Raw genomic sequence first — 23,922 nt, forward strand, 5'->3', positions numbered from 1 at the left:
TTTTTGACATCTTAATCTATATTGATATCTTAGAGGGTGTTGTTCTGTGTGTCTCTGGACACACCCACCAGTCTTGTCGGTCTTGACTGGTGTGTGACACCAGAGGAGCACAGACAGTCCCATGAACCAGTTTGGCTGCCTGACAACCACCCAGCCAGCGTGAGCTAGCATTTCAGGAAATCTGTGGATGGATGGCCTTCCTTGAAGCTGTTGCACTCGCTAAATGTAGGCTGCACAGCCCCCCGCCACTGCCTCCCTGTGTCACTGGTGCTATTTTTATGTGGTTGTGTGGGGTGGGTTCACAGGAAACCTTGTAAAGCCCTGCAAGGGGCTACGGCAACAGTGTGGGAATTTAGCAAGGGGGCTAGCTAGCTGTGTAGCCTCATGGAGTTTTGTACTGAAACTTTAGCTTGGCTTAGAGGTGAAGGAAAAAACAGAGGAACGCTTTGGAACATTTTCAGCCTCAAATTGGCCCTTGAATAGAATTGGATCTATGCTGCATTCTTTTAATTCACTGGATTGACTGCAGCTTTTCCTCTTCCAAAGTCTTATGTTGTGGTCGTGCTGCTTTAATGTCCTGATGGGGATTTCTAGCAACAGGAGCTCTGCTGAAAGGTAAGGGGCCATGCAGGTCTGAGGTGGCACACAGAGGGGGACTGGTTATGTTTTTTTTGTTTGGCTATATTATCACAAAATGTGTGAAATGTCAAGCTGTTATTGTTAAGGCTTGGGGCCTGCAAGGGATGTGGATGCAGTTGACTTAGTTTCAGTGTTTCGCATAATAACACATAACACCAAATGTATAAAACACCTGCTACTTCAAAATACATTCACCCGATGAAAGCTATGGTCCCTTGTAATCCACTTCAGTTGTGAAGGGGGGATGTAATTGAAGGGGAGGATACAGTGTGAACAGAGATTTTTAAACCTTGAAACAACTGAAAAATAGATTGTGCAACACAATATGAAGGAGGTTCTCCTCTAATATCCCCCTCCATGCCATGTCAGTAAACAGTGTGTGTGGCTTCATAGCACAGATGCCATGAGGTGTCCAGATTAAATCTGTTGTTTAATATCCTCTTTATAGAGAGTGAGAGAGAGAGTGAGGAACTGCTGGGTTTCGTACATCTTTATAGTGTCGTATCTGCTGGCGCTTGTTCTTTCTTGCTGCAGTTCTTGATTGTGCAAATTTCTCTCACAATGCCAGAGCACTGTAAAACATTGGCTTTCATTTTCTCTTTGCATAAGAAAGGCAGCAGTTGAAGTAAAAGTTAATCTCAAAGTCTACCAAATCAACATGGCAAAACAGCTTTGTGCAGTTGTCTCCTTTTGTCTCCTTGAGGGCTCGATTTAACAAATTTAAGTGTATTACTTGTATGTATTTAAATGTAGTAGTATTATTATCCACCTGACAGCGTGGCACACCTGTCAGCAAGCTCTACCAGCCTGTTCCACTGCATACTAAGCTATTATAACTTCCTTTTATCCTCCTTGCTTTACCCCCCCACACTTGCTCAGAATGGATTGTTCCATTCCAGAGCTGCCCCCCACCCCCACCCTCCACCCCAACACACAACACACAACACACACACACAGACGCACACATACACACACACACCCCTTTGACCTGGCACTGTGGTCTCTCCCATACAGGCAGGGCTCAATGATCTCCCCCTAGCAACCAAGCAGGCAGGGCTGGCCAGCCTTGTGCGATCGTCTTTCCTTCTCTGTGTGTGTGTGTGTGTGTGTGTGTGTGTGTGTGTGTGTGTGTGTGTGTGTGTGTGTGTGTGTGTGTGTGTGTGTGTGTGTGTGTGTGTGTGTGTGTGTGTGTGTGTGTGTGTGTGTGTGTGTGTGTGTGTGTGTGTGTGTGTGTGTGTGTGATGACATCATCAGCCCTTAGCAGTCAGCTGCTGCAGTGGAGAGAGACTGTGTGGCTCAGAGAGAGAGAGAGAGAGAAAACAGAGGGGGAGGGAGGGAGGACTGCGCGCTCACACACACAGGCGCGCTCACTCTTCAAACACACTCTCGCTCACATAGCCCCACTTGTCTTCCTCTGTGCGCGGCTGGTAAACATGGCAGCGGTAGCAGCGACTGACACACACGCAGTGAGCAGTGCCTGGTAAGCCTAGCCTAGCCTCAGCTCGCTGTCTCATCTGTCAACATGGAGGAGGAGGACGTGTCGGCCGACCCCTATCTGCCCTACGACGGGGGAGGGGACACCATACCCCTGCAGGAGATCCCTAAAAGAGGTACGCCACGTCCCCTCTGTCCCCCTTCCTCTGATTCCCTCCGATTCCCTCCTTCCTCCCCCAATTTCTTATTTCAGAGGCCGTCCTTCCTCCTGTACAGTGAGTCCATATGTCCATATGGCGGGCAGACATGGCGCAGGTTAAGCAAACGCTAAGCAACTGCTGCCTCCCCTGCTGTTGTTGTGCTGGCGGAGCATGGAGATAGGAGAGCCAGTATGGATTAGGAGCCGATGCTGCCGTTGCTAATGACTGTGCTGCATATTCTGAAGGGCAACAGCGTTATCTAGCCCGCTGACATTATTTGCCCATTCACCTCTTTGTCAATGATTAACCGCGTGTGTCTCTGCGAGAGAGAACGAGATGAAGAAACTTGATTTTCTGTGTATGCTAATGCTGTAGGAAGGCCACCATTTTAATTTCCCCGAAGAGAGACACATGCACAGGCAGTCATATACGTGGACTGGATGTTCGTAGATTGTCGCTGTGTAATGCTGAAGCGTTTTTCTCAAGCAGCAGCGTTCTGGTGGTGGGAGGCACCTGTTGGCAAGATCCAGGATGTCTTGATTTGCTCCAATGTGCTTCACTCCGCACACACACATAACAGGGTCCTCAGGGTGAAGGCATGCCGTGCGTGACAGACAGATTATGATAAATTGCCCCTTGTTCCTGCAAAATAAATTGGAGTTCCTGCACTGTATCTTTGTTTGTCTTTTCTCTGCGGCCTGTAGGGGGTTTTCCATTCAGTTGTGTGTCGGTCCTCCAGGCCTTGTTAGATTCTTACGGTGAGCGAGCAGAGACAAAAGCTCCCTGGTGAGTCTAGCACAGAACCGTTGCTGCCTACATCCATATCCTACAAAAGCTTCAGCCTACAGCGGCCTCTACATCCACCCCTATATCTATCCCTTTCCTCTCCTTTGTCCTGCCTGGGTTGCAATCTCTCAGTCTTCCATCCATCCATTCATTGATTCTCTCCAATTCTCTCTCCTCTCACGGCTTTAGCCAGAATTGCTCTGTCCTGCCCAGATTCTGCACCAGCTTCTTCTACACCATAGAAAGGCTTTAGTCATTGTACAGCAGTCTCTCAACCCCCTCGTCTAACCAAACATCCATCCTCCTTTTTCTCTCATGGCAGTCTTTAGCCCCCTTCACACATGCAGCTTCATCTTGAAATCTTCTGTAAATTTTCTGTGGCAGGGTCATGTGTAAACAGGAGCCGGAGTTGATATTCTGGAAAAGTTGATCCGGCATTTTCCTCCCTGAAGACCGAGTGAAATTCCCAGGAATCTTCCTTTGCGATGCTGATGTGAACAAAAGCGGTTAAATTCCTGGGTCAAGCACGCAAAAGGTTATGACAGTCGCTTTCATGTAGAGCGAGCAAGCCAATCAGAGGAGACTCTGAGGTGGCGTATTTCATTCTGTGACTCGCTCATGGCAAGCATTTGGACTCTGAGAAAAGGGAGCTACTTGCCATCCGAGCGGAGGACGAGGTTAATAGGCAGCCACAGGAGCTCCTCATCGGCCATTTTTCAAAAACAATTGCGTTTTCCGTCACGTACCTTAAATGCAACATCCAGCCTCGTCTCATCTACCTGGGATCGTCATGTTGTGTGAACGCCTTCTACACGGAAATTGTACGGACAGTAGCTGTACGTCCAAGTGTGAACAGGGGAAACCACTAGCACTGCTGGAAAAAATAACACAGCAATGTTACAGGTTCTCTGTGAAAGGGGCTTTTGAGTTCCTTCCTTCTTTCCATCTCTTCCATCCATCCGTCACTTCTCTCTGACTTTCCTCTCCTTGCTTTAGCCTGAATCCTTCTGTGTTCTGTCCGTTTATCCATCAGTTTTCATTTGACTGAGGAGATTCTGCCGGACTAGTCATCTATAGGCTGTAATGAGGCTGTCGGTGTCTGTCAGTGATGTCGGTCACATGTTGCCTGAGCAGACTAACCCTACTCCGGTCTGGCTGACCCAGAGTGTGCTAGCCAGCCGCTCCTGAGCCTCTCTGATCTGATTTACACTGCAGTAGTAGAGTAGGCTTAATACAGGAGAATGCAGGGTTAGGTCTTACACTTACTCTTATCACCAGGAGAGGAAACTGATTTTTTCTATCCAGTAGACAACGTAGCCTCCAAACGATGGCTGGTACTGGTCAAAGTAGTCAGTAGGCTAGATTCCCAGCTCACAGTCATCATGTACAAGCAGTTTGCCCATGGTAATTTCCCACTCTGGTGATCACAGTTGCACACAGGAAGGCCATGTGAAGGACTGCCCAGGAAGAGAAGTGCTGGAGAGTATTGACAGTCAGCAAGACCTGTGTGTGCACTAACTCTGCTTTAGCCCTGACACAGCCCGAAGAGAAAGGCCACAACACTTTGCTGATCCACAAGGGAAAGAAACAGAAACCTTGTTTTTATGTGTGTGTGTGTGTCTTGTGTCTGTGTGTGTGTGTGTTGTGTGTGTGTGTGTGTGTCAGCGCCAGTGTGCCTGCTGAACCATTGGACCGTGATGCTGGCGTTGTGCTCGAATGCAGTCCCTGTTGGTTTCTGTTTCCATGGCGTCACCCTCGCTTGGCTCCATGCTCCTTATTAGACTGATGGGTGACAATAACCCAGCTTCCTCAGGAGGACTTGTCTTATTTATCTCATCGATCAAATCCCCTTTCCTCTTTCTGGCAGCTGAAAATGTTCCCTTCAACAGTAGTACCCGCACATAAGATGGGAATTTTCCAGTATCTCTGTAGCATCAGCTTTGGCTTACTGTTCTGTTATTTTCTGAAACAGTAAATGTCAGGTTTTGGTGTCAGTCCCTCAGAATCAAAGAGCAAGGGCTTCTTTCTGGAGCTGCCATTTTGCACCGACGTTCAACAGTCATACAGGGAGAAATCCATCATAGAAGAGGCAGAGAGACCAATTTCGCCACCGACAGTAGCCTCAATAGACCAGAATGCAATGCAGCCACAAGGCATGTTGCGTTCTGAATAAGGGCTGCGACTCTCAACTTTTCTTGAGTGGAAAAGCTTGTTCTCTTGCTGTTACTATGCTATCGCCATCATTATCGCTATCGCTCTCTCCACCTTCACATACTGAATACAGCAAGTTCAGGCACATTCTATGGGGGGTTGCATTCTGGGGAATGTAGGAAATCGCTAATGGAAGTAGATGACGAGGCAGGTTGAGGGAAAGTCGATTATATATAACCGTTCAAGAATATCCGAGCGTGGATTTTTCCTTTAGCTCGCCATTGCATGGGGAGTTTAGAGATGAGGATTTAGAGAATCACACCAGCCAGTAACTGCACTGGTTTTGTTTTTGTTTTTTTGCCCTCAGGTGTGCTGTGTGGGCCGAGAAAGGCCAAGTCTCAGGACTCTCCTAAAACCAAACCTCCATATTGAGCTGTTGTTGCTTCAAAAACTGACTCATCATCATCCACCTACCCTTCTCTCTCTTTCTCACTCACACACACACAGACACACGCCCTCCCCCTCCCTGGACAGTCCAGACTGTAGCTGTCACTCTCAAATCAAAATGGAGGACGACAATATCAGTCTCCCTGCCAGGCCTGCTGTTCCTCCCTCGGCCAACGGCTTGACACTCTTGCTGCTGCTGACTCCACAACAACAATAATAGCTAGCACGCTCGTTTCCTCTTCTCTTCCTTCGACAGGATATCTCTGGTCAGATGAAAGCCGCTGTTGGACATTTTGTCCCGGTTTCTCACAGAGATTCTCTTAAGAGGGTTTCTACTCATTTCTCCTCTCCCACGTTTCCACTGAACATCAAAGGCTGTGATATGAGCTAATAAGCTCATAAGTTTTCAAAGGCTTGGCCAGGCTGACGTGTGATATGGAAGGTCTTGGGGAGGAAATAGGCCTTATTTTCTGGTGATGTCTCAATTATGCGGGGGGAAATTATGCTAGTTGGCAAGCAGATGTCAATGTGAAGACTTTCATACCAAACTGAGATGTCTGTGATTTGGTAACAAGTGTCACCTACTTCTCACAAAATGATTTCTTACATGAAAGTAAAACTCACATTGGATTATTAGGTATTATTGGTTATAAGCTATTTTACCTCAGCTGTATTGTGAAATTTTAGGTATCAATTATTTCGATACATGTTTTAGTTCGCTCTGGAGGGAAGCCATTCGGTGTTGTAGTCCAGTATAGTAATGTTTTGGGTAGGATGTGGCGACTGGGCTTTGATCAGAGCCCACAGATCTCAGGGGGAATCGCTTTAAAAGCTCCATGCTATCACACCAGGCAGTTTTCTTCATCATCGTTTTCATCATTCCCCGCTTGGTAAGCCTCAGAGAGTTAAGAGACGAATGCTATGAACAAGCCTTAATGTCAGGCTTGTTTGCTAACCAACAGTCATGACTGCAGTTAAGCTTAGGAGATTTAAGACGAGAAAAACCTATTTTCATTTGGAATGTGTATGTTTGCTACTCAAAAGGCCACAAGATTTTCAGAGCTTAGTGTTAAAGCATGGTGTGTCATTCGGTTGGCATTACTCTTGCACACATTTCTGGATTCACAGGTTTAATTTTAGCTTCTTCTTCAATATTGAGGCACTTTTGTCTTATATTGTGCCATGTGAGCCAGATAATGACATGCAGAGTGGGAAATTCACATTTTTGGGGCTGCAGCTGGTAAATTTTTCTACTCTAAAGAGCCACTTTGGCAGGAAACCAAACATCATTTGCAGGTTCCCTTTCATTATAAAAATCAATTTGGCTGGTAAAATAGTTTAATTGAATTTTGGGATCCATCAGACTGTGGCTGGAGGACAAAAAGTTGCCTGAAGGTGTCTTCTGTCCCCCGCTGCCAACAGTGTGATGTCACAGGTTGCAGGGACGTTCAGCAGTCACCTGTTGGATGTATGACTGACTGAATGGCACTGAATGAATGAATGAATGAATGAATGAATGAATGAATGAATAGTCACACCAGGGGAAGCAGAGATGGACCGTAACAAACTAACCATATAACATCATTCATGTGGCCTCGGCTTGATGCTGTATGCACAGGGTGTTATGGGTTTATCTCCCATGTTGTTTTCAGAGGGCAAATTGATGCATGTTCATTATACATCTATTTTGGAAAAAAGGAAATCATTACCTAAAGTTCATTATTCAACATCTCTTAAGAAACAGAGGATCCAGATTGCAAGGGGATTGTCATTTTCTTATCTAAGGCCCTAAGTTACCGATCACTCTTTTAAAAAGTACCACAGTTTGTTTTGATTGCTTTCAATCATTTTGTAAGAGTTGGCGTCACTATCTTCAAAGAGTGGATTGTTTATTTTGTTCAAATACTTTCATAGATGTGCAGCCGGTTCAATAGGGTGTGAGCTCAGCAGGGTATGATTGCTATTTGGCTGTAGGTGTAACTGTAGTTGAGGCTCCACACCTATCAAGGCTAACATTTATGTAGACTCATAGTTATGGGGATGAATGTTACATCGATGAGTATACATGGACAAGAGAAACAGGTTGTACTTGTGATGCATCGCAAAGCACAATTTGAGTCAAATTTGCTCCTCCATTTGTTTTCTTCTCAGTTGAAATTGAAACACTCAGTAGCTATAAACAGCATTGCTCTCTGTCTTTTTTTGTTGGTTACAGTGCTGCCTTTGTGCTGCAGCTGCGTCCATGATGGAGTCCCACATATTTGTAGCGTCAGAAGTAGGAGGCTTACATTCAGCGCATCTGACAGTTTCAAATGTCAGAGAATGGGTTGTCCCTAATTTCTGAAACAGGCTTTGTGCCAGATTACGTAAGCGCATGGCGGTGCTTTTCAAAGCTAATAAAATAAATCCCCACACTGGGGAATCTACTAACTGAATTGGGTTTGGTGCAGTGGGACTACAAAGGTCTGTGAAGAACATTTGATAGTTCCACTGATGACTGGGTACTGGATTATAAATACTGTTGTTGTGTAATGCTGTTGTTTACTGTTGTCACTGTCAAATAGATTTTACATAGAATTACATAGAACTACTGCAGAGCTGACCAAGCAAAATGGCGGCCAGGTAAAGTGTATGATGTTTTGTAGATAACAGGCAGAGAGAATAAGCCCCTAGGCTGCCTCTCGTCACACTGTTATTGTGTGTGTGTGTGTGTGTCATTGTGTGTGTATGTGTGTGTGTGTGTGTGTGTGTGTGTGTGTGTGTGCGCGCGCATTTGAGCCATACAGCAGAGTCTGTTTTGCTGTCCCTCCTCATATTCTACCAGTGCATCCACCCAGAACAGATCAGACCTAGCCACTGGCATTTAGCATCCAATGACGTTTTTATTATTTTTCCTTCGCCTTAAAGTTTTGTCTGCTTTGTAGGCTATGCCACATTTTACTATAGCAAGGCCACATGGTTCTTATTAGCACTATATTTTTCTGAGAAACTTTGATAAGAGAAAAGGGTTTCAAGGAGGAAGCCACAAGCATCCCTACAAACAACCCTCTTCTTACTTCAGTCAGTGATGTGGCTGATAACAACCTTAAACTTTAGTAGCCTTGTGAAGGACTTCTTAAAAGGAGGGGAAACCTAGAGGCTTTTATGGTACTACAGGCTGTAGTTTTCATGATAGATTAGGGCCACTGACAGAAAGCCTGCACCCTTTTGAAGATTTTCCACTCGCACAAAACAAACCTTAAGAGCAGCTTTACCCACAGAAAGAACAAGGGGAATGCATTAGAAACTCTTGTAAACCTCAGAGATACAAACAAACCAGTCAAACCAGGACGGGCATTAAGAGTGAAATATGCTGCAATAAGTAACTAATAATACTAGGAATTTCCTTGAATTTCATTTCCTTGTTGATGGAGGCAGCTGAAACCATTTCAGTAGCAAATTAGTCTTCAGGGCGGAATGATTTACCGGTAAGATATATTGGTACTCACGCTCACATAGACACAAACACAGAAAACACACACTTGCTCACTCACACACCTACCTATTATTCACACACACTCGGGCAGCAAAAGTGACTTAATCATCTGACTTTGGAGGGCATTCATGTGAAATTTAAGAAAGTAGGAAGTAGGAAATTGGTTTTTCCGATATATACGATAGCACATGAATGCACAATTAGCCTCCAGGTGCTTCAGTGGAGTTTCTCAGTGGTCACCAGTAGAAGACTGTGAGGTTTCGGCCCAGTATTTCAGTGTAATTCACTCACTCACCAAAACGTTTCATTGGTTCAAATAACCTGCACTCCCTGGGGTTTCAGATTTTGCAGCTGTAAGGCTTGCAGTACATCACCTGGCCTGGAACGTACTGCAAGCCTTACAGGGTTTTCTCAATGCATCTGGGGTTTAGACAGTTCCATTATTTCTCCCTTGTGTGTGTGTGTGTGTGTGTGTGTGTGTGTGTGTGTGTGTGTGTGTGTGTGTGTGTGTGTGTGTGTGTGTGTGTGTGTGTGTGTGTGTGTGTGTGTGTGTGTGTGTGTGTGTGTGTGTGTGTGTGTGTGTGTGTGTGTGTGTGTGTGTGTGTGTGTGTGTGTGTGTGTGTGTGTGTGTGTGTGTGTGGGGAGCTCTGCAGTGTTTCTGATGGGCCGGGTAATGGAGGAGATGGCTCTCCAGTGCAGCCCAGCAGCAGGCAACGCTGTGATGAATCTCTTGCTGAGTCTGTCTCATTTGTAAGGATCAGATGTACGGCAGGGCGATGTGGCCAAAATATCACATCACTGTAGTCTTTCCTTTGTTATTGAGTGCAACAGTATTTGATGGTTTTTGGTTTTCCAGTCCAAGTTAGACTTAGTTGAGAAGTACGTGATGTTTGCATAACAACCAAGGAGTTCAGTGTGTGTGTGTGTGTGTGTGGTGTGTATTGGACTGATTTCTGAAGGCCAAAACCAATAATTTTGTATTGTATTTTTTTCAATATCTTAAATTTTGACAATTTTTATGATAAAAAAATGACAAGTATTCAGGATTTCCCCCAGAATTTTATTCTAATCAGCCTCTGAAACAGCATTTAGACCATCATGGCACACATGACACTAAAACTCGACATTAAAACCCGGGCTGATGAAATTCTTTAAAGCATCACATCTATTCAGTGATAGGAGAAACTCTGGGATACATTACTGCATTACTGAAGAATTATTTTACAAAAAAACAGATAAAATAACAAATAAAATTTCATTACACGTTTTACAGACTGTTTATGTAGCTGTGGTCAGGGAGGAACCTCCATCATCTCTGTTGGACGACACTGACTGGCTGATATCTGATATTTAATAAAAGCCCAATATTGGCCCAATATGTCAGCAAACTGACATATTAGTCAAACCCGAGTGTATATGATATGATTAAAAAAATATGCGATTGTATTGTAAAAAACATACCTTTGTGTGGCTCCATACTGCTATACCTTAAAACATGGTATATTGCCCAGCCTGAAGTGGCTTTCCCTTTGTCTTTGCTCGGTAAAAGATGTCGCTCATGTTAACCCCATCTATCTTTTTCTCCCCCTTCCCTCTCTCCTCCTCAGCATCTAACTACATCATGTCTAACGGGGGCGGGGTAGCCAGCAGCTCCACCCACCTGCTGGACTTCCTGGAGGAGCCCATCCCAGGTGTGGGGACCTACGACGACTTCCACACCATCGACTGGGTCCGCGAGAAGTGCAAAGACCGCGAGAGACACCGCAAGGTGAGGAGGACACCCAGGGCCGAGATAGAAGTCCGGCTACGTCTTCAAATATGGACAGGAGGTCAAGGGTTGTTTGGACACACACACCTCAGATTAATTGTGTAACAGGAGATTTGTTTACTCCTGCAAAATTAGATGTCCACCATTTGAAAAAAATTACAAAATGATTGTTGAGATCACCATCAAACACATGGGATACTCTAAAAATTCTGAATCATCTTAAAGTAATAATCTGTGACATTTTCATATAAATGCATGTCCGAGTTATCTAATATTGACGGCTGAATTTCAGGAGGCAACTTTCTAACAAAATGAATATACAGTGTTTTGAAGTGAAACCCAGCAGTAGACTTTTACTACAGTGCTGCATATACTCTGCACATAACACTACCACAGACTATACAACACTGTTCCTCAATCTTCAGCTCATTCTTTAGTGCTTTGATGTATGTTGGGTTTTTTTTTAACACAAAACTTCCTCTCATTTCTAAAAGGAGATGTTTTTCCTTCTTTGTGTTCCTGATCACATTCCTGGAGATACCAGCACTAGATTTGTAAAGACAAAGACACAGAAAGGAACTGAGTTCTGTTTGTCCTGTCATGACACCATTTTGAGTGTTGCCACTGATCACTTTTCTACTCTACCAGCCACTATGGCAGGTAACCAACAATCACTTGGAGATCCTCTTCTATCCTAAAAAAATGAATTGCACATTAGTCAGAGTGGCTAGTGAATTGCTGAATGATCCGGAGTGAATGAACAAAAAAATGTTGCTTCCTTCCCTTGCGTCACTTATCCAAATATTGACACAATGAACACAAAAGCTGCCACACGTTTTTACAGCCAGCTTTCCGAAAGTGTTTCAGCACAGGATTCCTAGAAGTGTCGACTCTAACAATTTGAATATTATTTGAATACTATCTTGGACTGTTTTATTATGAACCGGTCAAACCTGCCAAATGGGAAATAGTGTAATCAAACATCCTGTTGAGGTAACAGTGGAAATCATGCCGACTGAGCAGATTACTGAATTACTTATCAGTGGAAAGTGGATAGAAACATTTGACCCACTTTGCATTGCAGTCAACATAATTAATTTGATACTTCTTAAAGCTTATGAGTTTTTATTTCTTGTTATTCCTGTATGATAATGTTCTTCCCCTGACCTTTGTGTCTTTCTGTGTGCGTTCAGATTAACAGTAAGAAGAAGGAGTCGGCATGGGAGTTCACCAAGAGCCTGTACGATGCTTGGTCTGGGTGGCTGGTGGTGACGCTCACAGGCCTGGCCTCAGGTAACACACACATGCATGGGTGTGCACACACACACACACACACTCACACACCTACCTTATCTCTTCTACTGGTGACACTCACATGCTTGGCCTTAGGCAACTCACCTTCTGTCACTCTCTTGCTGTCTCGGTCTCTCACTCTTTTACTCACCCACTCGCTCACACACCCACACACACACACGCACACACACACACACACAAACATCTTATCTCTCCTGCAGAACCTCACAGGACAAAGTTCAGTCCCCTAAGCGCACTCTCACACGTGCGCTTTACATTTACAGTTCTGACTTAAATTGATACCAAAAGGAAAAAAAAAATCCAGAATCCAAGCAACAATCCTGTTTACAGCAATGAGGCTACTGACATGTTTTCACATGCTAGCGACAGTGAAGCTGCTGTAAAATGGCCTACATTATTACTCTCTGTTGGAAAGCCTCACTAGAGACTAAGATGTGACGTGGGAAATACGGACTCATAGATTCCTGTACAAATCCCGTATTTTAATAAAAATGAAAGAAGGTCCGAGGCACTGTTCCAATGCGTTTCAGCTCAAATGAGCCTTCAGCAGGGTGTGACGTGGCTGACGAAGACTCATTTGAGCTGAAAGGTGTTGATCAGTTGTTAACTATTTAAATTGATTTTACCTGTGACCTTGTTGGATTTTTAATACATTCTGAAGAGCAGCTGTTGCGTTTTGCCATGGAGATTTCTGGTAGTAGCACTCCTTTTTCTACTTAGGTATTTTTATATTGACAGTGGCCAAACCTTCCATTTTGTACTGTGTTTATATAGATAAATATTCAAGGAGTGCCTTTCCAGGTGTTACTCTGAGTCACTGCTCTTTGGCTGTCAGGGTTAAAGTGACATTTCAGAAGAAGGATACCAAGGCATACATATTTGGCTCTTTGTGCTGTCAACAGGCTGTAAAATAATGAGAATAAAAACAACTTTGTAATGCTAACAGGAACACATAGAGAGTGGCAGCATCACTAGCAAGTTACTTGTCAGCCACAAATGCCTGGATGCCTTTTTCCCGCTTCCTCTGCTCTTCCCTGCCTTCACCTCCTCGTCTCTCTTTCCCGTTCTTTTCCCTTGCTCTTCTGTTCCTGTCAGGTGCTTTGGCTGGCCTGATTGACATTGCTGCTGATTGGATGAACGACCTGAAGGAGGGTGTGTGTCTCAGCGCCATGTGGTTCAACCACGAACAGTGCTGCTGGACGTCCAATGAGACCACCTTTGCTGAGAGGGACAAGTGTCCCCAGTGGAAGAGCTGGGCTGAACTAATACTGGGGCAGGCGGAGGTAGAATGACTCATGCTCACACCTGCACTAGGGATGTGAAACTCTCCTTCTGAGACCGGCTCAATATCAATCTCAGGATATAGTTAGCGACTGAACACAGAAGAGATATCTTTGAGGAGATCGATACAACACAATTGAAGAAGGGCAAACCAAGGCATTCTTCGTCTATCAAAAGATCACAAATGCTTTTATAAGGGTGGCATACCAGCAAGGAAATCTAATAATATAGCAGCTACACTTGTGCATTTTGGCTGAGTGTCTCCATCAGAGTGTGCATGCATTTTTGATTTGATCTTATATGACACGATTCAATACGATACGATTTGATTCAGTGCCGTGACGAGCAAAGAGTTTACTTATTTTGATTCTGGTTGGAAAAAAATCAGTTGGTAATCAACATTATCCTGCTATAAAACAGATACTTCAATGTTAGCATGGTAATGTCATTAGCATTATGGCAAGGCAGGTACAAAATAGCTAAAATGTATTAAATGTACCTTTGTTTGATATTTATCTGTAGCGTCACACTTCTCACTGCCCCCTACATTTTACATTCTTTCGGGAAACGGGAAAATTTTACCCACTGCTGTATGAAAATCTACTGTTCTACCCCACCAAAATAGAAACAAAAGATAGAGGTTATTAGTGCTCATATTATAAAGAGAATAGAGCTAAAGCTTAATTGTGAAAAAGCTGAGAATAATTATCAGGAGCATCTAAAGTCTACAGAAAACTTCAGTCGTGGTGTTTGACAGCTCCAAGTTGTTGCTTTGAGGCGTCAAGACACTCAATTTTCTCACATCATGTGTGAACGCATCATGAGCTACAACCACATTCACACAGGGAGGGGGGCTCCCCTGGTTGGTTGTAGCAGAGTGTGACACTGAGGGAGAAAGAAAGAAACACTAACAGTGAAATGGATATACATGATTTTGACTGTCAAATCGGTTTTCAGCTAGTCCGGTCTTCCAGATTCCAATCAGATAAGCGCTACAGCCCTAACACACACACACACACACATACACATACACACATGAATGCCCGCTCACAGACATGCATGCACACATTTTGGTGGCAGTGAGTGTGAAGGTGTTGACAGTTCCCAGCTCTTCCTCATCGTCTCCCTCCTCCTCCTCCTCCTCCTCCTCCTCCTCTCCACAGGGCCCCGGCTCATACATCATGAACTACTTCATGTACATCTACTGGGCGCTGTCCTTCGCCTTCCTGGCCGTCTGTCTGGTCAAGGTGTTCGCCCCCTATGCCTGCGGCTCGGGGATCCCTGAGGTAAGTGTGATGTTAACGCTCTGACAAATACAAGGCTCTCCAGAATGCCACCAGATAGACTTTTATCTCAGGTGAAAGGTAAAAACTGATGTCAATACTGAGAAAAGGAAAAAGAATAGCAGCAGATTTACTTTTTTTCCCAAGCTTTCCTTTTGCATTGTTTGGGTTCCTGTGTTTTCTGATGAAGCCCCACACTGGGTTGAAATGTTGCACAAGAAAAGATCATTTGTGTTTATGTTAAAGCAGTAAAATCAAAATCAAAAGACACCAACGGATCATACTAGTGCTGAAACGATTAGGTAGTCGATTAAAAGATTAGTCGATCGATAGAAAATTGATTATAATTTTGATAATCGATTAATCGTTTTAGTCATTTATCAAGTAAAAATACCAAACATTTGCACGTTACATGTTCACAAATGATAAGATTTGCTGCTTTTTTTCCATGTCATTTTATTATAAAATTAATACTATGGGGTTTTAGAGACTAAGTAAGCAATTTTAAGACGTCATTTTAGGCTCTGGTAACTTGTGATAGGCATTTGTCATTATTTTGACATGTTATAGACGAAATGATTAATCAAACAAATGATCAATAGATTAAGCGATAATGAAAATAATCGTTAGTTGCAGCCCTAGATCACACATAACAATATTCAGTCTAATGTTGGTCCGATCAGAGCGTATGGACGGGGTGCAGCTATTTAAGCCCTGGCTCTACATATACATGCTCAGTCTAGTTTAATAGCACAAGAGATAATTACATCATATCCTGTGTATTAGTAAATCATCTTCTCGGCCCATTGGGTAGACGGTCGGTAGCCTCAGCAGAGAGAGATTAGAGAGATTAAACCGCTATCAGCCTCAGCGCAGGAGGCCGAGGAAGCTGAATGATTCCTTCCAGGTAAAAGCTGCACTGTCAGTGAGATGGAGGTTTGTGGCCCTGAAGTAATCACTTCGTCTGGGACTTCGTCTTGTTTAACACCCTGGAATTCAAAACTCCACTCATGATGTGTGTGTCCTGGATAAAAAAAAGGAAATATGGGTGCTAGTTTTGCAGATGAAAGGCAAGGTTGTTGCTGCTGGCCAAATCCCTAACCGCAGTGACTGTCATTACTGTCACACAGTGTTTGAAGAGGTGGCAGTAAAAAAAGCAATGATGGCCTATTGATTACGATCACACAGATTTCAGCACCTTATATGTTTCACAGGGAGCATTGGCTGTTGATTGAAATCGCTATCAAATTAATCTGTGAGTGTGAAAGAGCAACACCCCACTGCAGCACCTCAAGCTGTTTACAAGATGTCAGTCAAAATGTTTCACTCCAGAGTCCATGATGAGTCAGAACGTTACAGTTTATGTAGAGAAAAAAGCATGTCGGTTCAATTAAACACCTGTAATAATAATTTTTGTGAATTTTGGGGGGAGCTCATATCATCCCTTTGCACTATGTTTTGGCTGTATAAATGACATAAAGCAATATTCCACTTACTACTCCAGTTTTAACATGGGAGTTATTTGGCATTTGACCGCCATGAAAACCAGAATATACTACTTCCCACTGATTTGAATGAGACCATGAAAATAGCCTGAAAACTGACATTTAACAATTCTCCCAAACAGGAACTATCTCTCCTAAATGGTATCCCTCCACTATGTTCTCTTCTATCAATAAAAATGCTATTTGGCAAAATTATGTGCTGGACCCACAGTCAGTTGAAAATCACAGTAGTGGGATCTGTTGTTGAATCTTTAATAGCTCAAAAAGTCATTTTTTACTGTAAGGGGTTTTGGACAGATCTTCATGTGTTAAAAGATCACTTGGGTGTGACTGTGTTCAGTCAGACAGCCTAAAAAGTACATTTTGAGGCAGAATGTAAAATTTTTATCTAACAAATGAGGTCACTGGGCTATCGAGTGTTTTTCCTCTCAGTCTGTTTCATTATTCTTGAGTGCAATCCGGCCTGAGTGATACAGCTTATCTGTGCAGTTTAGGTGGGATTGTTGCAGAATATTGATGTTGTGCTTTATCCTTCCCGTTGTCTCATTTTAATGGGCTGTCTTATCGATTTGCTGCGGGTGTCAGAAACTAGAGCGGCATAGGAAATAGAAAGTTTCTAGGTCTCTGTAACCGGCTGTAACCATCCCCGAAAGCAGGAGTAAGCCGCTTTGTGCAGTTTGTGGGACTTTAACGTTGACATTCTTATTACTTTTTGAAGTGTTGAAGCGTCTCAAAATTGTTCATTCAGTGGGCGGGGAGTTGTGATTGGATCTGTCTGTGCTGTGGAAAGCCATTTTGAGGTGAGTGCTCACAGCTTTCAAAATATTCCCTTTTGTTGCCATGGGAACAAGAAAGCTAAAACGGTGTCGAGGGGGAGACGGTGTTGCCGTCAGTGACTTTGAGCCTGATGATGACTGATAGTGATATCTAGAATAGAAAGACAAGACTCTTAAAGCTCTTTCTCATTTACCAAATAAATAAACATGAGAAACTAGATGAACATTTGATGTAACTAGAATGGATGGGATTTTTTTTCAGGATTTTAGCTGTTTGGACATGCAGCTTCCTTTCACCTGAACCCTGAATGTGTTAGTGCCATTCAAATAGCCTTGTATCTCCATTTCTGGTAAATTTTTCCTCTTAATTTTCTATCTTCCTCTCCGCCCCTGCCCCTCTCCCCAGATCAAGACCATCCTGAGTGGGTTCATCATCCGGGGCTACCTGGGGAAGTGGACCCTGATGATCAAGACCATCACCCTGGTGCTGGCTGTGGCGTCTGGCCTCAGCCTGGGGAAGGAGGGCCCCCTGGTCCACGTGGCCTGCTGCTGCGGGAACATCTTCTCATACCTCTTCCCCAAGTACAGCAAGAACGAGGCAAAGAAACGAGAGGTGAGAGAGACGATGGCGCGCTAGTGACGCCAGCTTATTGGTGGGGTTCCTGCACAGGTCTGGAAAAGTATGGAAAAGTATGGAAAAGTTCATTTCCAGCTCTGAAAAACTGTGGGAATTGGACAAAAGTTCTCATTTCACATTATATGCTTCTGCTATAGAGTGATATGGCCTAGTTGACAGTCATTATCAAGCTACTACCAGGATATATAATTTTGAACACCAACCAAACTCTTCAAATCCAGTCAAGAAATTAAGACCTGAAAAAAGTCTGGAATTTTAAAATGAAAAATGAGCAGGAACCCTGAAATGCTGAAGTAAAGGTTTTTTGACTTAACGGATTGTCCGATATTCTCGTTGTGTCTTCTCTACCCCCCAACTATTATATTATTATGATGTATGACTGTGTTTTTGACTAAATGCAGTTGTGTGTGTGTGAGACTGTATCTAAAACCGCATCACCTGTGTTCTGCTGCTGATGTCAGCTGAGGTGTGTTTGTTTTGTCCACTCAGGTTCTCTCTGCTGCGTCAGCGGCTGGCGTGTCTGTGGCTTTTGGAGCGCCCATAGGAGGAGTGCTGTTCAGCTTGGAGGAGGTACATGTCATCAAGTGACAGTAAACCTTGTGTATGAGTGTATTTTAGCCACTTTATCAAATGACAAATTCCCTCATCCATTTGTAAACTAGTCAAAGAGCTAGTTTATGCCCTGTAAATGGCAGAATGATGTATAAAAATAAAGAAACCCCCTTCCTGGATTAACGCTCCCTTGGTGGTTTATTCAACAACATTTGAACCACATCTAGTCTTTAGCTCGTCCACTGGTAAACTCTCCTCTCCTCTCTCGTCTCCAGGTGAGCTACTACTTCCCTCTGAAGACTCTGTGGCGCTCCTTCTTCGCCGCCCTGGTGGCGGCCTTCGTCCTGCGCTCCATTAACCCCTTCGGGAACAGCCGTCTGGTGCTGTTCTACGTGGAGTACCACACGCCTTGGTACCTGTTCGAGCTCATCCCCTTCATCCTGCTGGGCGTGTTCGGGGGCCTCTGGGGAGCCTTCTTCATCCGAGCCAACATCGCCTGGTGCCGGCGCCGCAAGTCCACCCGCTTCGGCAAGTACCTGGAGTTCATGATTTGGGGGCGGATTTGAATCGGGATATGACACGCAGACTGGGTTTTTGAATGTTAAGATATTCGTGGGAATTGATGGGACTGTCTGGGAGATTACTATCAGATATTTGTGCTAGCAGAAAGGAATCAAATGCCAACATGGCTGTAGATGTGGAGATAAAAAAGGTTTGGGACAGCAGCTTGATCCCTCCAATCAGCTTTATTGGCCTGTGCATGTCGGAGCAAACATGAATGACAAAGCACATTAAAATGCTCCAGCAAGCAGCCATGATTGGAGAAACAGAACTGGCTGTGTATGGCAGGCAAGTACATACAAATAGATATACTGGTTAACAACAGGCCTAAGAAATGAAGATAATAGGTGTTCTTCAAATAGGGACTAGACGTAGATCAGACTTACAGAACACAAAATCCTTGTTTTGTCAATGCATAAAAATAGATCAACTACAAAGGAATAACTGACTTGTTAACGATTTGTGCAGGTGAAATAAAACAAAACAAAACCAAGGGACATTTAAAAGCATCTCACAAATTTCAGAAGACTCGAAAGCCCTTTCAAGATTATGTAGAAACTACACTATAAATTTCCCTGCTATACTTATGCCCATAATACTTCCTGAAACATGGCATCAAAAATAGTCTCAATGACAGCAGCTCTGTTTTGGTTTTTTTTGGGGGGTTTTTATGCGTGTACTTTTGTCATATTGGTCTTGTTTTTTTTATATTTTGAAAATCAATATACTGATTTAGGAGAAATAAAAGTATCTCACCGCAAAACAAACAAAACAAAAAAAAAATCAATATGACAAGCGACACAAGTGGGTGTCTAATACTCATCACTGATGCTGGGATTTTCCACATTGCTGTCAGATTCTCTAGGCTCCTATTTTTACAGTCATGAATCTGATGCTGTGGACATTTGCTGAATTTGCTGCAGTGCTTAACTTAGCTTGACTTAGCTTGACATCCCAGTGGGAGGCATCGCATGCTGCGGCCCAGGGTCTTAAGCGTTGGGTTATAATCGCCGTTACCTTTGTCCCTCTTCCTAGGCAAGTACCCGGTTTTGGAGGTGATCCTGGTGGCGGCCATCACAGCGGTGGTCGCCTTCCCCAACCCGTACACTCGGCAGAACACCAGCGAGTTGATCAAGGAGCTGTTCACCGACTGCGGCCCGCTGGAGTCCTCCCAGCTCTGCCAGTACCGCAGCCAGATGAACGGCAGCAAAGCCTTCACCGAGACCCCCAACCGACCGGCGGGGCCCGGGGTCTACGCCGCCATGTGGCAGCTCTGCCTGGCGCTCATCTTCAAGATCATCATGACCATATTCACCTTCGGGCTCAAGGTGAGGCGGGATCCTGGGATTTGGCGAGGATCATCTCCTAAGGCGTTTGAAATTATATAAAAACTTTCACCAGCCCTGGGAATTAATTGTCAAACAGCCAATACATCAAAATGTGCAATATTTTCTTTATTTTTTCCCACATTTTAGAATAACAGTAAAGACATCAAAACTATGAAACAACACAAATGGAATTATGCAGTGACCAAAAAAGTGTTAAACAAATCAAAACGATCTTATATTTTAGATTTGTTAAAGTAGCTGCCATTTGCCTTGATGGAAAGGCAAATGCTTTGGAAAGAAATTCATACATACTGTAGGCATCAACTTTAAGATAATGAAAAACATAGTACATTCAATCAGGTGTGTCCAAACTTTTGACTGGTAGTGTATATATATTAAAGTCTGCATAGCCATACACATGAATGATGATATTTATAAAACCCACATGAAGGACTATCATCCTGTAAAAGCATCAATCAAAAGGACATCATAAATACAGAACATGTATTTACAAGTCATCACACAAGTCATCAGCGCTCAAACCAATGTCTGTTCCCCGTCCCCCAGGTTCCGTCGGGCCTGTTCATCCCCAGCATGGCCATCGGGGCGATCGCAGGCCGTATTGTTGGCATCGCCGTGGAGCAGCTGGCCTATTATCACCACGACTGGTTCCTCTTCAAGGAGTGGTGCGAGGTGGGGGCCGACTGCATCACCCCAGGGCTCTACGCCATGGTGGGGGCCGCCGCATGTCTGGGTGAGTCAGATATTGTAGACAGTGGTTCTATATGTCTGTTTTAGACAGTTAATTAGGAAGACTGCATGACTAGATGGATACATGTTGATATTCTATATAGAAGGTACTTGCTAATGTGATGGCATTGCTACCAGTCTGTCTTTATGTCTGTTTGCATTACAATAAAAATCAATTCTACAATTTCTATTGACATTATAGAATACCATATAGGTAAAAGTCTGCATATTCAAACATCATGACCTTTTTAATTTGGTTCATCAACATTATTTTTTTGTTTGGATGGGAATCTATGCACTGTAAAAATATTATTCTGAACAAATTATTTATTATAGTTTTGAGTCTTAAAATCTTCTTTTCCTTAAAACAAGTGAAAATTTCTGCCAATTGGTGTGAGTCTGAGATAATTTCAATACGCTTTCAGCATTTTCCAGAAATATTTTGAATTGAATGCTGCTGCTGTTCTTTTTTTTTTTTTTTGCCGCAGTCATTGGGTCTGTTAGTTCATGGGATAATATGTCTGTTTTTTACTCTTGTTTCTTCTTTCAGTCTGTTTTATGTCTTTCATGCTCATACTGAGAAATGTGAAAGTCATGTTTTCTCTTCCAGAGTCTATGTTGCACTGAAGTCTGTTTGTCATTGTGTGTCATTTTCTTACTACCTTCTCTCTCCTCCCACTCCAGGCGGCGTCACCCGTATGACCGTCTCCCTGGTGGTCATCGTGTTCGAGCTGACCGGCGGGTTGGAGTACATCGTCCCCCTCATGGCTGCCGTCATGACCAGCAAGTGGGTGGGCGACGCGTTCGGCCGCGAGGGAATCTACGAGGCCCACATCCGCCTCAACGGCTACCCCTTCCTGGACGCCAAGGAGGAGTTCACACACACCACGCTGGCCAGGGAGGTGATGCGGCCGCGACGCAGCGACCCGCCGCTAGCGGTGCTGACCCAGGACGACCTGACGGTGGAGGAGCTGCAGGGGGTCATCAATGAGACCAGTTACAACGGGTTCCCTGTGATAGTGTCCAAGGAGTCCCAGAGGCTGGTGGGCTTTGCCCTGCGCAGGGATATCACTATCGCCATAGGTAACACTGCAGAGCGGGATAGACATACTGAAAGACTGGAACAAGTTCACATGAAAGTGTTTCTCCTCACATTTCATTGCGAAATGAGAGAATAGTTAAGAGAAATGAAGGAATGTGAAAAGCCTGTTATCCTCCAGGGAAAATCACATGCTAATCACCAAAATGACCAAATCAGAATGCCATGCTATTCACTAGTCATTGACGGCACTGATCAAAGAGTAAAGCCTCTTTATGCCTTTCATAATGATACATATGTAAATTTTATGTAAATTTGATTATTTTGCCCATATAATAGTAAATTGTAGGCGAGGCCATGCAAACTGCAAAAACACAGACTCCCCAAAATCATTGTAGCACATATAAAATCCTTAATTAAAGGTCTAAAGACTTTGCACAAACAGATCAGTTGGATGTCAGATGGATGGCAGCTAGATGCAGGCAGCACTGCCAGAAAGTCCGGTAAGCAAGGGAGAAGATATTAAGTCCTAGAGTCTCAAGTCAGATCACAGACTGCTACAATTATAAAGGGCACGTTAGGGCCCCGGGGTGCCAGCCTTGGTTTATTAGTCTTAAAGCTCAAGGGTGCAATTTGTGCTTGCAACCGGTGATGAAGGGGGCTATTTACTTGTGCAGTGCTTTTTTCGATGGCTTGCTTGTGCTACAACTTGATTTGTATAAATTTATTAGCAACTCAGGCACAAGAAAATGCACAAATTGCCCTCACAACACAATCCTACTGAATCTGGATCTGGGTCTTTATCTCCTTTTCTCTGCAACCATCATGACATCAGTTGCCCTTCTCAATAATATCCTTGGCACCTTCTCTGCTGACTGGCATCTTTTCCTTGCCATGTCTTTGTCCCTATAAAGTACCAAGGTGCCCACTAAAGTGGATTAGTACATGACTCTTACAAAAGGATGTCGCTGATAATGCTTTCCCTCTGCCTACTCTCTCTCTCTCTCTCTCTCTCTCTTTCTGTCTCTCTCGACCCCCACCCCACCCACTTCCATTCCTCTCCCAACAGAGAATGCGCGTCGCAAGCAGGAAGGCATCATGCTGAACTCCAGGGTGTACTTCACCCAGCATGCCCCCACCCTGCCGGCCGACAGCCCCCGGCCCCTCAAGCTGCGCTCCATCCTGGACATGAGCCCCTTCACCGTCACGGACCACACCCCCATGGAGATCGTGGTGGACATCTTCAGAAAGCTGGGGCTGCGCCAGTGCCTCGTCACTCACAACGGGTAAGCAGGGAACGGAAGCGGGGTTGGGGCGGGAAAACTGCTGAGGAAGGAAGGAAGGAAGGAGCACTGGAGGAAGAGAAGGCGAATCCTTCTGCTTTCCTCAGTCCTCCTTTCCCTCGTTCTTACTTTTGACTAACATGTCTGAAGTCAACACAGAACACAAACACATGTACACACCCCAGTGTTGCATGTCCTCTCAGATCCCTGGATTTACCCCCGTAATCTGCATGGCCTGGCCTAACTGCTGCGCTGCACTCACCTCCATCCTACTGCTGAACAATAACAGGTTTCTTCAGTAGTAGAGAATGAACTGCTGCAACTACATAACAGGTCGGAGAAATTATATAAAATAATGGTGCGTAACACTAAGGCCAGTTGATGTCTGTCCTGAAATGGAGTGAAAAGGAGCTTGTTGAGGAAGAAAACTGTAGCCTTTCAGTTTTTCCCCCCGTTCAGATTATGATTTTCCACATCATGCAGCATTAATTAAGAACAAGGGACGTGTTGTTCGTTTTACAGTTAGTGGAAAGAAATGATGACTGTCTCGTGTTGGAAGTTGTCATGGTTTCACCCAGGACCCCTAGTCTAGTTTCCAGACCCAAGTTGTGCAGAGAGCCACCTGCTGGTGTGATGTAGGCATTACAGGAGAAATCACACATCAGTTGAGGAGCTCTTCTTTCAAGATTTGCTGTGGCAATCAGTAGAGACGA

At 44.1% G+C, this 23,922-nt stretch overlaps 1 protein-coding gene across 2 annotated transcripts in view; it reads left to right on the forward strand.

Moving 5' to 3' along the window:
- The window catches only part of clcn3 (chloride channel 3), a 42,620-nt gene that overhangs the window by 10,870 nt on the left and 7,828 nt on the right, over nt 1–23,922 (forward strand). The window contains exons 1-12 of one of the 2 annotated variants that reach the window (XM_071523500.1): nt 1,880–2,249; nt 10,740–10,900; nt 12,094–12,193; nt 13,310–13,497; nt 14,659–14,781; nt 17,466–17,672; nt 18,186–18,266; nt 18,524–18,776; nt 19,845–20,137; nt 20,705–20,891; nt 21,572–21,970; nt 22,996–23,212. In XM_071523500.1, coding sequence (XP_071379601.1) covers nt 2,162–2,249; nt 10,740–10,900; nt 12,094–12,193; nt 13,310–13,497; nt 14,659–14,781; nt 17,466–17,672; nt 18,186–18,266; nt 18,524–18,776; nt 19,845–20,137; nt 20,705–20,891; nt 21,572–21,970; nt 22,996–23,212 — 2,297 coding nt within the window. In that variant the 5' untranslated portion in view covers nt 1,880–2,161. Of the gene's footprint in view, nt 1–1,879; nt 2,250–10,739; nt 10,901–12,093; nt 12,194–13,309; nt 13,498–14,658; nt 14,782–17,465; nt 17,673–18,185; nt 18,267–18,523; nt 18,777–19,844; nt 20,138–20,704; nt 20,892–21,571; nt 21,971–22,995; nt 23,213–23,922 lie in introns of those variants that run through there. The other variant, XM_071523499.1, reaches the window with a different exon arrangement.

This window comes from Centroberyx affinis, unplaced genomic scaffold (assembly GCF_046629955.1).
Source record: "Centroberyx affinis isolate AG114_WGS23_722 - 3 ecotype Tasmania unplaced genomic scaffold, CSIRO-AGI_Caff_v1 ptg001094l_1, whole genome shotgun sequence".
In the NCBI taxonomy this organism is placed as follows: Eukaryota; Metazoa; Chordata; class Actinopteri; order Beryciformes; family Berycidae; genus Centroberyx; species Centroberyx affinis.